Here is a 14145-nt window from a genome sequence, read left to right on the forward strand (position 1 = left end):
CGATCCTCCTCACCATCCAGTGAAATCTGAATTTCTACCTTATGGTCAAACCCGGAAATGTAGGTTGACTTGTAGCCTATCGAACTCCAAGAGTTCATTTTAATGATTAAAAAAAAAAAAGATTTATTTTATAGCCAGGTATGATAGTGCATAGCTTTAGTCCCAGCACTCAGGAGGCAGAGGCAGGTGAGTGAGTTCAAGGCTAACCTGATCTACAAAGCCAGTTCAAGGCCAGCCAGGGATATATAATGAGACCCTGACTCAAAAAATAAAAAATAAAATATAAAAATGATTAGTGGCTGGAGAGCTAGCAAACAGTTAAAAGCACTGACTGTTCTTCCAGAGGACCCAGGTTCGATCCCCAGTACCCACACATTGGCTTAAAGTCAGTCAACTCCAGTCTCAGTGAATCCAACACCCTCTTCTGGTTTCTCTGAGCCGGGCCTGCCTGTGCTGCACAGACATACACGCAAACAAAAACACCCACACACATAAAACAAATTTTAAAACATTAAAAACAAAGATTTATTATTTTTAAATTGCATAGGTATGTGTGTGGGCCTGAATATATGTGCACCACATGCATTCAATGCCCAAAGAGGCCGAAGAGAGTGACAGATCGCCTGAAATGGAGTTCTAGATAGTGGTAAGTTATCTGGTGTGGGTGCTGGGAACTGAACCTGGGACCTCTGCAAGAGCAGCAAGTGCTCTGAACTGCTGAGCTGTCTCTCCAGCCCCTTAATGATTTTCGTTTGTTTTGGTTCCCCACCCCCGCCAAGACAGGCTTTCTCTTTTCTCTGTATAACAGTTCTGGCTGTCCTGGAACTTGCTCTGAGGACCAGGTTGGCCTCAAACTCACAGAGATCTGCCTGCCTCTGACCCCAAAGTGCTGGGGTTCAAGGCATGTGCCACCACACCTGCCTTTTGTTTTTGTTTTTGTTTTTGTTTTGTTTTCTTTTGGCTGTCCCGGACTTACTTTGTAGACAAGGATGAGCTTGAACTCACGGAGATTCAGCTGCCTCTGCCTCCCAGAGTGCTTGGGATTACAGGCGTCCGCCACCATATCAGGCTCACACCTACCTCTTAGTGTTTTTTTTTTTAACTTAATATGTTTAAAAAATATTTTTTTGTTTTGTTTTTGTCTTTGAGATACGGTCTCTTGTAGCCCAGGCTGGCCTCAGACTCCTATGTAGGTGAGGGTGACCTCGAATTCCTGATCTTCTTGCTTCTGTGTCCTGAGTGCTGGGATTACAAGTGCCACTGTGCCTAGCGAGACGTTCAAATTCTTGAAGAGAAATTTTATCCAAGTAAAAATGAAACATTTTATTAGGCCCTTTAAAAATGTCACCATCGCCGGGCGGTGGTGGCGCACGCCTTTAATCCCAGTACTCGGGAGGCAGAGGCAGGTGGAACTCTGAGTTTGAGGCCAGCCTGGTCTACATATAGAGTTCCAGGCTAGCCAGGGCTACATAGTAAGACTATCTAAAAAAGGAAAAAGGAAAAAGCCAACGTCATTAATCGATTGAAAACAACATTGAGTTGGAAAAGCAGGTCTAATAATAATGATACATTCTGTGTTCTTTTTTAAAATGCGTGTTAAACTTTTTTTTTTTTTTTTAGTACTTTGGTACACAGAACTTTGGGCTATATAATTGCCACAGAAAGAACGAAACCTTACGGCTGTATGCATATCCATTACAGAGAGGGCAGCTTGATTGACAGGACTGTTTGGGGGGGGTGGTATTGAGGGCCACACCCAGGCAAATGCCTCTACCACTGAGCTACATCACTAACCCAATAGAGTCCTCGTCCACTGTAATAAGAACTTGGCCTGAGGGAGGGTTTAAAATGTTGACAAGTAAAGTTCATGTGTGAAGGGAACACTGTTCAGTCGCACTGTACAGACCAAAGTGGCTCAACTGTGGGGCCTGTGAACCGGTGTGTGGCTGTACCATCAGAGAAGGACAGTGCCCCCCCCCCCCCCCCCCCGTGTGGCGCCACTTTCTTATCTCAGGCTCGGTTTCACCCTTGACAGAATGGAAAAGGAAGGCACCTGTGCCAGTCACTACGGCACTCGGGGAGCCCTGGCAGTACTGGCCCCGGACTGGTGGAGTCTCCCCTCAGTGACAGTGGATAACTGGCATCTGTTAAGATCACAACCAAGAATTCTCCGAGCCTAGCACAGTGCTCAGCATGACTGAGGGCACAGGGGTGCCACCAGCCCAGCCCTCTGCACTCGTTGTGTGTGTACTGATGCCTCCAGAGGGGCTACTCTTGCCTTTTTATTTCTACTTCTTTAGAGTCTTTTTTCTTTTTTAAGTCATCACTGCTTAAAACTCACACATTTAGGATTAAACTGGCGTCACTGAGGCTGGAGAAAGCTGAGAGGAGGGCCTGGGTGGCTCCTGGTGTGCTTGTGTCCCACTCCTGTTTGCCCTGGTCACCTCTGCGTGAGTACAGATGCTCCCTGGGAGGGGACTGGCCCGCAGGAAGTGGAGCTGCAGCCAGAGGGGCTCTTCTGTGGCCTCTTTTCCACTGCAGACCCATCAGAGGAGTGTGAACCCAAAAGGAGGCCAGCTGAGGCAGCTCATGCCACATCCAGGACAGGCGCCCACACAGGACTACTCAAAGCTGTGCGCAGTCCACGTCTGAAATGCTGGGAAAGAAAACCCAAGTTCAGTTTACCAAGATATCTGTATTATCATAAAAACTGAACTCTAATGAATCACAGATACTGGGCATAACGACAGTCCGATGGCAGGCCGGCACGTGCAGGGTAGACGGCTTCAGCCCCCCTCCGGAGCCCACAGTAGGAGGACGCTTCTGAGTGGCAGTGTGGGAAGAGTCATTTGTAAGGCCTCAGAAACCTTGACACTTTGGAACGTAGCAACCGGATGAAAGATCTTGGAAACATCTCTCGGGACTCCTGGGCTGTGTACTTGAAGTAGGTCTGGGGGTGAGCCAGAACATCAAACAGGGCCCTGATAAGCTTCTTATCCTGGGAAGAACACAACGTTTGTTACCAGGCCAAGACTCTCAAACCCTCTGACATCGTGCCAAGGGGCTCGCAGTGAATCACGTCAGAGGGAGGTTCACTAGCTAGCAATCAATCCCTCGGTGAAAATCCTTTCCTCCGATTGCTATCTTCTTCCCAGTTTTAATCTTTCTTAATTGTTAATAGTAAGTATGCATTAACTTATGAAAGAAGATTTGATATATGAAAGTTTTTTTTCTCCTAAACCAGATGAAAAAACAGTTTAGGGTTACAGATATGGTGAGTATTTGCCATTGGTTACTTACAAGTATCTAAAATGTGGTGAGTGTTTGGATCAGGGCATCCCTGAGTCGACAACCTGCTGCAGGGTGTGGCTGGCATACCCTGTCCTCCACCCTGAATTCCCCAGCCCAGGGGGCGGGCCTTCCCCTCGCCCAGACATTTCGGTTCCCCTCTCTCCTCTGCTCTCCTTTCTCTTTCTGTATCTCTCTGTCTCTTCTCCTCCTCTCTCTTGTGGTGGTGTCTGGGAGCTGCTTCCAACAAACCCGCATTTATACATTATAACTTTGTCTTGTAATTAGCTGATTCCCATGTTTCAATCAGCGGGCTTTGAGCCTGAACCATAAACTAGGAGCCAAAGGTCTTTCATTATCCAAGTTGAACATAAGAACACTGTTTCTTTGCTTGGATTTCTCCCAAGAACATAAAAACACTGTTTCTATGCTTGGGTTTCTCTGCAGGCACCCTCCACCCGTACCCAAGGTACACAGCAGCTATGTTTGCCTGCATAAGACCAGTACAAGATCAAGCCAAGGTTGCAGGTTGAGTGAGTGAGGAGTTCCCAAATCGCCACCCTCAACCGAGGAGCTATTGACAGTTGCTGGCTTAGAGGAGAGAGAGACGGTTTTCTTCAGGGAGATGGCCCATGCTCCGGTGGCTGGCCCTACAACATACCCTAACTGTATATACTATGATTGGACTAACTGAACTTAGCGGGTTATTTTAGAAAACCTCAGAGAGAACATGAGGTTGGGGAGGAAATACCTTGGGCAAGGTCTGGCAGGAGTTAGGGGAGAGGGTGGATAAGATCAAAATAGATTACGGATATATGAAAAAATATATATATAACACTAAAGTTTATATGCATAAAATACTAAAAACAGAAAGTTGATAATTAATAAATTAAGTCGTGGTAAAGTATTGAGCTGACCTTGGTCCCCATAGGCTCAGTGTCTGGAAGGTAGAGCTATATGTGGGGAGCGCATGGGTGACTTTCTGTGTGCTGAGGCAGTACCCACCTTCAGTATTTCCTGGTGGTTCTCAGATGCATAGAGCCTGCCATCTCGAACTATGTCTTCAATGAGTTCCTGGTAGTCTTCTGTTGAAATAAAGGACATGTGTGTGTATGTATGTATGTATGTATGTATGTATGTATGTATGTATGTACATATGTATATGTATGTATATATATGTATGTGTGTATATATATACATATGTATTTCAAGAGAGGATTTCCTTGTGTAGCCCTGGCTGTCCTGGACTTGCTTTGTAGCCCAGGCTGACATTGAACTCACAGTGATCCACCTGCCTCTGCCTCCCAAGTGCTGGGATTAAAGGCGTGTACCACCATACCCAGCTAAAGGACATATTTTTCTTCTCAGTGTTTAATTGTTTCTAAACTCGAGCCTTCCGTCTTTTTTAATTCCTAAGACGTCCCCTTGGGTGGCTGCTCTCAGAGAACTCTCCATTCTGGCACAGAGAAGACATTCGGCACCTCTGCTCAGCCGACATCTGCCCCTCCTCCCTCCTCCCTCCTCCCTCCCCCCTCCTCCCTCCTCCCTCCTCCCCCCTCCCCCCTCCCTCCTCCCTCCCCCCTCCTCCCTCCTCCCTCCTCCCTCCTCCGCGGGGCCTTCTGTGCTTCCAGTCAAGATGCATCTTCCCTCCCTAAATCAAGGCATGCACACCAGTCATTCTACACTTTTTCCCACACAAAAGTCATCCTATGATTCCATCAGCATGAGCACACGGGGATCTTAAGGATGCCTTGCTAAACTCCATCTTTCTTTCCAGCTTCCATCTCATGTCCCTCCTCCCTTCCAGAGAAGGGTCAACATTCACTGTCCACAGCTGGACCTTTCTTCTCCTCCTAAACCCACTGCTGTCAGTTTTGTCCCAACCACTCCTCCAAACTGCCTACTGAGGCCAGCAAGGGCCTTCTTGTTGTGTGTCCTGGTGTCAAATGCTGGGCCTCACCTTCCTGCGTGCGTTAGTAGTGTTTGCCCTGGCTGGCCACGCTCCTCCTCCATCCAGTTCCTCTCTGATCTTCTAGAACACGCTCGCTCTGGTTTTCTGGCTCTCTCACTGGCTGCTCCCTGAGGTTCTTGCTTTCCTCTTGTTCCCAGCTTTTTGCTGTCGTGGGGCTTGGGTGCTCCACGCTTGGCGATCTGCTCTTGCCTCTGCTTCCTCCCCTGGGAGTTCACCTAGGCTTCTCCTTCCTTCACTACCAGCACCTGCCACATCCCCACTCTCTCTGTCTCCACGCAGTGTATAAGGTGGCCAAGCTTACCACCAAGAAAGATTCCTCTCTTTAGTTGGCTTAGGGCTAGGGTGGAGAACTCGGCTGTCTGCGGAAGGAGAACATTCTTCTGCTTTCGCATCCATCATCTCTTTGGTCCTGGCATGCACACTGAATGCAGTGCATGCGGTACTACTCCTTTTCCAAATGTAATCTCGCCCGGCTTTGAAGTCTAGCCTGTTTCCCATAGTCATGACTCAAACAAGCATATGCAGAGCACAGCCCTCTCCAGAGACCAGACACGTACCACATGCTGAGAGGCCACGTGAATTCTGAGAGCATCTGTGGAGGGGGTTTGAGGCGCTCCCAAGAAGTTTCTTCTGTCCGGAGACGGTGACGGGACACCATCACAATTAGTATTTGAGACACACAGAACTAGTATTGCTACTACTGACGCGACACCTTCGTCCTCGCTCTCTTATTTTAATGAATATATAATGTAAGTGTACAATTTCAAGGCCAGTTTGGGCAACATATGGTGACTTTGTGAACTATAGAACCCTGTCTCAAAACAAACAAACTACAAAGTCCAAATAAACAAAGTATGCATTTTCTTTCTTTCTTTCTTTTTTAAATAGGGTCTACTGTAGTCTAGGCTAGCCTTGAATTCCTGATCCTCCTGCCTCCACCCCTTAAGTGCTGGGTTGCAGGTATAATGCCACTGTGCCCTGCTTATTTTTGGTGTCTGGACCTCAGAAGATTGGCTTCTTTCCATTAAGGGAATCTACTATTAGGAATTCAGGTGTAACAGAAAACCAAATGCTTCTAGAATATTGTCTTAAAAACAACAACAACAACAACAAAACCACATCCCTGTTTCCAAGAGCCTCCCATGCCTCCTGCCTTCCATCAGCCTTTCAAACACAGAGCGGGTTTGTAGGTAAGAACTCAGGCTCTGAAGTCTCTAGACTCGGGTCATCCCAGCTCGGCAACTTTGTCATGTCATGACCTCAGCTTGGTTATTTAAATCTCTAAGCCTGGGTGGCCTCATTTATCACATCAGAAAGTGACTGGGCCTGCTTCCTGGGGTGACCATGAGGGATGTGCCTTGTAAAAGGTAACTGTGGCACGGACCTGGCGCTCACACCTCACTCTACCAACTTTCCCTGTATTTTCTAACCCATTCTTTTCCATCCCCACAGTAAGTGTCCCCAAATGGCTGTTTAAAATGTGGCCCCACTGAGTCAGCCATGTCCTTTTGCCTCACCCTGCCTGGCTAGCTGAGTGGGTGTGCTTGCTAGCATCTGCCAGCTGGCTCAGAAGCCAATTTCTTCGGAGCAGAGCCACACCACCTGTGCCATGGCGCAGCGTGAGCATCACAGCTCTTGCTTACCATCATATGTCACATAGGGGACCTGAAAGCCTCGGGCACTGTTCCCTTCATTGGACTTGAACTGAATCCACAGTTTCTTTGACCTGGAGGTGAAGGCGATGGGGCGTTCGTAGGTCTGGCAGGTTTCATATGTGGTCACGGAATTTGATGAAGCTGCCAAGGGAAGACAGAGGGGGCGGGGCTTGAGAGGTGTCATGGTGCCGGCAGTCAGGGAATGCTCATCTTTAAAAACACTTAACCCAAGCCCAGCGCTGTGGTGCATGTCTTTAATCCCAGTACTTGCAGATCTCTGTGAGTTCGAGGCCAGCCTGGTCAACAAAGGGAGTCTAGGACAGCCAGGGCTGTTACACAGAGAAACCCTGTCTCAAAAAACCAAAAAAAGAAAAAAGAAAACACTTAACCCACACAATAAGTTAAACTCAAGAATTCTTGGGCTGAGGAAACAGCTCCCTTAGTAAAGTGCTTGCCTTGCAAACATGAAGCTGTGAGATTGATATCCAGAACCCATTGGGGGTGGTGGTGGTGGTGGTTGGTTTTGAAGTCAGACATAGTAGTCATGGGAAAGCTGAGACATGTAGACCCCTGAGGTTTGCTTCCCAGACAGCCTAGCCTGCTTGGCTATGAGAGAACCTGTTTCAAAAAACAAGGTGGATGGCAACTGAGGAATGACAACTTTAGTTGTCCTTAGGCTTCCACAGGTACCTGCATGTACACACACACACACACACACACACACACACACACACACACACACACGGACTCTCTGGCTCATCCTAACAAAGAAAGCCTTGGAAATAAAGAAGATTGCATGGCGGGGGTGGGGGGTGGGGGCAGGGAGGATGGGGGGGCCCAGGAGGGAGGGATTATACTTTACCCCAAGGAAAGCCTAAGCCCCACCTGCCCTCAGCCAGACAAACGGCTGCTGCCCAGGCTGTCCCCACCCATGGTAGGAGTGGAGAGAGGGCCCCAAAGTTCAGAGCCAGTTGCTCATACCCAGCAAGGGTCACCCCCACATACTGTAGCTTTCTGGAAGTACACTGAGCATTTTATGGGCTTGATCTCATTGATTCTTCTGAAAACCACAGAGGCTGACCAATGACTGACTCTGTTACAATAAGGACGCAGGGCCCATAGCCAGGATGTGGCAAGGACAGGATTCAAACCCTCAACTGACTTCAGGCATTTTAACCACGAGTAATGGTCATCACACTCTTGGACTCACACACGGCATCTGTACAAGACTGTGCTTATCAGCATCACTTGATGGAGAGGGGAGGAGCTCATGATCATTGCCCCTCCCCCACCCCACCCTATGATCTATACAATGAACGGCTGCCTGGGAGAGACATGTTTTGTCCAGTTGTGTAGTCACTGGGAAGGTTCCCATGTTCCTGTAAATAACTTTTCTCCCATGCTCGTAGGTCATAAAGAACAAGACAACAAACAACTCCCTCCCAAAGACAAACAAAGGAGAGACTAAGGGAAGAGGAAGGGGCTAGTTAGGAGGGGCACAAAAGGGTAATAGAGAGAGAATATGATCAAAATATATCATATATGTGCATGAAAATATCATAACGAAGCCCATTCTTTTGTACAAGTAGTATGTACCAGCACATTTTTAAAAAGAAGACAGATAGACACATGGCTCCTTCTGAGCATTCTAGAACCTGAACTTTTAGTCCTAACAACCCTACAAGGCAGCAGCTGTCATTTCTACCCGCTTCCCCAGAAGACTACAGTAAGAGGTTCCGTATGTCCAGCCAAGATCACAGACCCAATAGGAGGTGAGCCTGGGATCGAGCCCACTCTCGGCTCTGTCATCAAGCTGCATTGATGCCTAGCATCCCCTAGGCCAATGTCCTCAACCTTCCTAACACTGGGGCGACCCTTTCATACAGCTCCCTGTGTTGTGCTGACCCCCCAACCACAAGATCATTTTCATTGCTACTTCATAACTGTAATTTTTCTACTGTTATGAATCATAATGCAAATATTTGCGGGGAACAGAGCTTTGTCAAAGGGGCTGAGAGCCATAGGTTCAGAACTGCTTCTTCATAGACACCAGAGGCTGAGTCGGGATAACGGGAGGGGCCTTCCTTCCTGGCTGGATCATGCCTTTGGCCTTGGGCAATCCCTAACTATATGTTGCTACCTAGAGTGAACAGTGTCAAGCCAGCCCCGCTCAGCTATAAACTCATGTCCCATTTGTGTTCCGCTATGGGGGGGGGGGGGCAGGTCATCGGGCTCCCCAGGCTGCTTTGGGAAGGGAGGGACGCCCAGGGGGAGACGCACAGGTTTTCCGCATCACCAGGTAGTCACCGCAGTCATCCTCAACGGGCAGGAAGATCTCGGGGACCACAATCAGGATACGACGTTTGGGGGGTGGGTTGATGGTCCAGGTGCACTCTGAATTGGCGGGATAGTTCCCAGGGTAGTTTGGGGATTCAATATACCCTGTGAAATCCCCCAGCTCCCCTCCGCACTTTCTGTCTGGAAAGGAAGTGCATGAGTTAAGAGGGCAGAACACTGTGGGCCCTCCCAAAGCCTAATCTAGCAACACATGAGGCTCTCAGGGGCGCTAGTGAGACTGTCACCAAAGCAGGCCTTCAAGACCGGTGTCTTTGGCTACAACTACACTGAGACAGAGAGGACACTTGGGGCTTGGGCTGCAGCGCAGCGGAAAAGCCCTTGCCTCACATGCATGAGGCTGTAGGTTCAAGCTCCACTGCTGAAATGGGAAACAAGGCAAAACATGACAAACAAACTAACAGAAAACAACCAGGGAGAGAAAACTAATCTCTTACCCAGAAAACTCACAGGTTCACTGCCCCTCTCAACCTCCTGTTTGGGGAGGCCTCCTCACTAGCCTGGGTGGCAGGTCACCCGTGGGAGAGCTCTACTATCAGCCTTTACGATAGCATCTCGTGTAGGAGGGAATGCAGGAAACACCCACATTAGCAAGCCCTTGAGTGATTCTGTTTCTCATCGCTGGAGCTACAAATCCCACTCCTTAGCAGGCCCCACATCAGAGACTTCCTTTTCCTGGCCAGCCAGCCGAGATTCAGAAGTCAGCTGCCAGAGGCCTTCACTTGCCTAAGCTCCGGCTTCCCTCAGGCCTGTCTGGAGCATGAAGCTCTATCCTGTCTGTCCCATCCTCTTTGCATGCTGCCCAGGGTCCTTTCCTCCGCAAACCCGTCCCCTGCTCCTCCAGCAGCCCTGCAGCCTGGCTCCTGGCAGCTTGGCCAGGCTGACTTCACAGGATGCTGGGCACAGAGCAGACCCTCAGACAGTGCCTGTCGAGCCAGGCTGAATGAAAACTATCCTGGGGGAGATTACAGTTGTAAGTATAGAGAGATGGCTAGAGTGGGGCTCAGAGACAGAGGATGTGCTATGTATTAAGCATTTGGTTCAATCCCCTGCACCACACATATTAAAAGGGTAAGGAATTCTGGGGTCACAGCTATCGCTCCCTTTTTAACCATGAGCACTGCGGCCCCTCCCTCCCATAGCACTGGTCCACTTAGCTATGAGGGGAACTAATATCATACATGATCCTGAATGAAGCTGGGACCCAGCTGCCTCCTCACGCTTCCCTGCCCAGGTGTAACCCAGGCACTCACCCTCTGGTCCACCCTGAGAAACACCCTAAAGAAAAACCTACTTTTGCACTGTGTGATGTTAGTGGAGCCATCAAAGTCAGTGGTAGTATTGCCTGGGCAGGAAACACAGTTATTTTTTCCAAATTCAGGCTGGTATGTCCCCAGGGGGCAACGGATACATCGGTGTGTGGTGGTGTTATAGAAATGCCCAGGTGAACACTGAACTGCAAAGAAAGAGACTGTTTTTAGTCAAATGCTTCAAGGCTTATAAAATAAATTATTGCGCCTAAGTGAAATACTGCTTTCCTGGCAAGCTGGCATTAATCAACACTTGATCCCTCAACAGCCAGAGGGAGAGGTATTCAAAACACTCAAAATAACGATCACAAATGCACGTGGCCAGGCAGCAGTGGTCACCTCTTAAATCACCGGGGCGGGAGCACAGAAAGTGGCCCTCCCTCAGGAGAAACCAGGAAATGTTACTCTGGAAGGGACTGGTATGGGGTGGCTAGGCCACTGAGATGGGTGGAGCCCAGGAGGTCTATTTGCAAAATCTGCTCGTTGCTGCCCAATCATCACACTTGTGGGCGTGGCCTAGGTGGCCGAGGAGGCGTTCTAAACCCTGCTACAGGGGCGGGCTGGGCTGGGCTGGATCACGTGGAATTCAGAAGAGGCGTGGAGTTCCAGAAAGGGGCAAGCAAGTACTCACCTCTGGTTTCACAATCCTGGAAGGAAGTGGCTCCCAGATGTTTGGTGAGAAGACCTCCTCCACACAGGAGGCATGATGTACGGCCCGCATCAGGCTGAAAGGTGCCCAGGGCACAGAGCTGGCAAGGGGCAAATCCATCTGCTGAATATTCACCTGGTTGGCACAGGCCTGCAGGGAGTAATGGCATTGAGTGAGGCTCCCCAGAGCCTGTCTGCAGAAAGAGACAGGTCTTTGTGAGGCCGGATACCCCGTGCTGACTTCGGCTCACACAACGGTGAGAAGCCCTGGGCACTGCCATCAGGATCCTCAGGAGGAGATGGGCAAGAACATGAGGTGGGCACACAGGCGGACAGAGCCCACTGAAGAGATGGGCACGAGTAGGCCAGGCTGTCTGCTTCTAGTGTGAGAAAGGCCTAGCATGTGCAGAGCCTTGACCTGCACCCTACCCAGGGATCCCTCGTAATAGGCTTTGGTTGGGGTGGGTCTAGAGTGAGGAGGATGGGACAACGGCTGCTATGGAGCCAACCTGGTGACTAGAGGCAGAAACCTGACTTTGCCTAACTCACCCACATGGACAGAGGGACCCAGTGACACGGACTTTAAACCACGGGTCCTTTCCCCCCTTCACAATCAGAGAAAGGGCCAGACATTAATGAAAGACTCCCCGAAGCTCATCCTGGAGGAAGCAATTTGTCATTACCACGGTGCTTTATTGAGTCTGTGCCTCCTGCAGCCCCACCCAAATCCCATCTTTTGTTTATTCATGAGATTTTTGGCGCTTTTCCTATTCTTTCATTGGTTACTTTTGTACCAGCATGTGTCCAATGGACGCTAACTACTCTCTTGCTTTCTGCTTTTCTCTCCGTCTGCATCGCTACCTGTCCCTTTTCCAGATTCATGAGTTTTGTTTCTGTTTTGTGACCCCATTTAGTTAACCAGGGCCCTTTCAACTGAGAGATGGCCGGGGTCTCCGGTGTTCATATTTACAGAGTGAAGAAAGCACGTGAGTGCAACATTTACACTGCTCTGCAATCTTTTCCCCATCCTTTGGTCTTTATTTTCAAGACAGGGTCTCACGTGGCTCAGGCTGACCTCAAACTCAACTGTGCAGTCAAAGATAACTGTGAACTCCTGAGCTTCCTGCCTCTGCCTCCCAAGGACTGAGATGACAAGTGTCTCCTACCACACCCAGCTAACGCAGTGCTGGAGCTCAAACGCTACCAACCGAGCCGAGTCTCCACCTTCATTCATTGCTCCCGTGGGCACCAGGCCAGTATGTCAGGCACCAACCCAAGCACTAGCAACTAGTAATGAAGCCAGCATGGTTCCTGCTTGTGGGGAGACCAAGGTCCAGTGTGCATCATCTAGAGTCTCTGGGGCGCCACCCCACCTTAGTCTAAGCAATGACACTGGGGACTGGAGGAGCAAGAAGGGGCAGAGTCCTTACCTCCGCACTCAGATACATTCCAGGCTCCTGAGAGTTCCAGGGCCCCAAGAGTTTCTGGTCTGGGGCATGGTTCACAAGTGACTTGTCCTTCCTCGTTTTGGAAGGTTCCGTTTGGACATAAAATGCAGCGTTCTTGTGATCCGTCATAATACGTCCCAGCCCTGCAACTGACTAGCCAAAGGGGAAACAATCTGGTCAGTGTGGAAACAGAGGCCGAGGAAGGGCGATGTGAGCATCAGAGATGAAGGCGTTAAGATGAAGATAGGCCCCACTCCCCACGCAAACCCCTTAAAGACAGAGCTAGCCTTGTCTCTGGACTCCTGTCAGTAGTTCTGTTCCTCCCTAGACCAGCAAGGGCCATAGGTACCTTACTTATTTTGTAGCAGAATCACTTGTTGGTGAAATGTTTGTTTGTTTTTTAACTTTTGGATTGTCCTAGTTTATGGGGCTATCAACAGAGTATGCAGGGGAAGATTGCTCATTCTCTCTCTCTCTCTCCTCCCCCTCCCTCCGTGTGTGTGTGTGTGTGTGTGTGTGTGTGTGTGTGTGTGTGTGTGTGTGTGTGTGTGCATTCCACCTGGAAAAATTAGGGATTGGGCCGATGGCTTCACACATGCCAGTCAAACACTCTACCGCTGAGCTACCTACAGGTCCAGACCTGAGGGAGGTGTTCTGAGCTCTGCCTGGCAGAATCCTCCAAGGCTTCCTAGAGGAAGCCACATTTGAGGGAGGCCTTGAAAGATAGATAGGGAAGCTGGATAAGTCAAAGGAATTCCCGAATTCCAGACATTGGGGTGGGGAGGAGGCCCTGGAAGGAGGAACCCCATTAGAAGCCGTATTTTGTAAAGCTCCCCCTTCAGCTGCTGCAGTGGGTAAAACAGTGCACGCCTTTAATCCCAGCACTCGGGAGGCAGAGGCAGGTGGATCGCTGTGAATTCGAGGCCAGCCTGGTCTACAAAGTGAGTCCAGGACAGCAGAGGCTACACAGAGAAACCCTGTCTTGAAAAAAACAAACAAACAAACAAATGAAAAACCCCAGCATACTTCCGATGTGCAAAAAAAAATGCATAAACACTTGTAAATGTTCCAGAAAGAATAAGCAATAAAAAAATTCATGACTGTGCTTCTGATAAGATCTGTACTCTATTCTGCAGCATGAAAGTGAAGCAAGCCAGGCGTGGTGGTGCACGCCTTTAATCCCAGCACTGGGAGGCAGAGGCAGGTAGATAGATGTGGGTTCGAGGCCAGCCTGGTCTACAAAGTGAGTCCAGCACAGCCAAGGCTATACAGAGAAACCCTGTCTCGGAAAACCAAACCCAAAACAAAACAAAACAAAAAGAAAGTGAAGCAAATATACCCAATTTTGGCTTCCTAGTTCAACAGTCAAGCATCACTTTTTTTAAAGCTTTATTTATTTATTTGTTTGTTTATTTATTTATTTATTTTTATTGAGTATATATGTTCTGCCTGCATCCCAGAAGAGGGCA

General features: G+C 49.1%; 1 protein-coding gene across 6 annotated transcripts in view; it reads right to left on the reverse strand.

Annotated features, from left to right (window-relative positions):
- Positions 1 to 536: 536 nt before the first annotated feature.
- The window catches only part of SCUBE2 (signal peptide, CUB domain and EGF like domain containing 2), a 73057-nt gene continuing 59448 nt past the window's right edge, over positions 537 to 14145 (reverse strand). For 3 of the 6 annotated variants that reach the window (XM_084772514.1, XM_084772517.1, XM_084772513.1), the window contains 7 exons: positions 12659 to 12829; positions 11212 to 11379; positions 10565 to 10726; positions 9196 to 9393; positions 6904 to 7056; positions 4294 to 4373; positions 537 to 2998 (listed from right to left, as the gene is read on the reverse strand). In XM_084772514.1, coding sequence (XP_084628640.1) covers positions 2846 to 2998; positions 4294 to 4373; positions 6904 to 7056; positions 9196 to 9393; positions 10565 to 10726; positions 11212 to 11379; positions 12659 to 12829 — 1085 coding nt within the window. In that variant the 3' untranslated portion in view covers positions 537 to 2845. The remainder of the gene's footprint in view (positions 2999 to 4293; positions 4374 to 6903; positions 7057 to 9195; positions 9394 to 10564; positions 10727 to 11211; positions 11380 to 12658; positions 12830 to 14145) is intronic. The other 3 variants (XM_084772518.1, XM_084772516.1, XM_084772515.1) reach the window with 2 other exon arrangements.

This window comes from Acomys minous, assembly GCF_964271855.1.
Source record: "Acomys minous genome assembly, chromosome: 2".
Lineage (NCBI taxonomy): Eukaryota > Metazoa > Chordata > Mammalia > Rodentia > Muridae > Acomys > Acomys minous.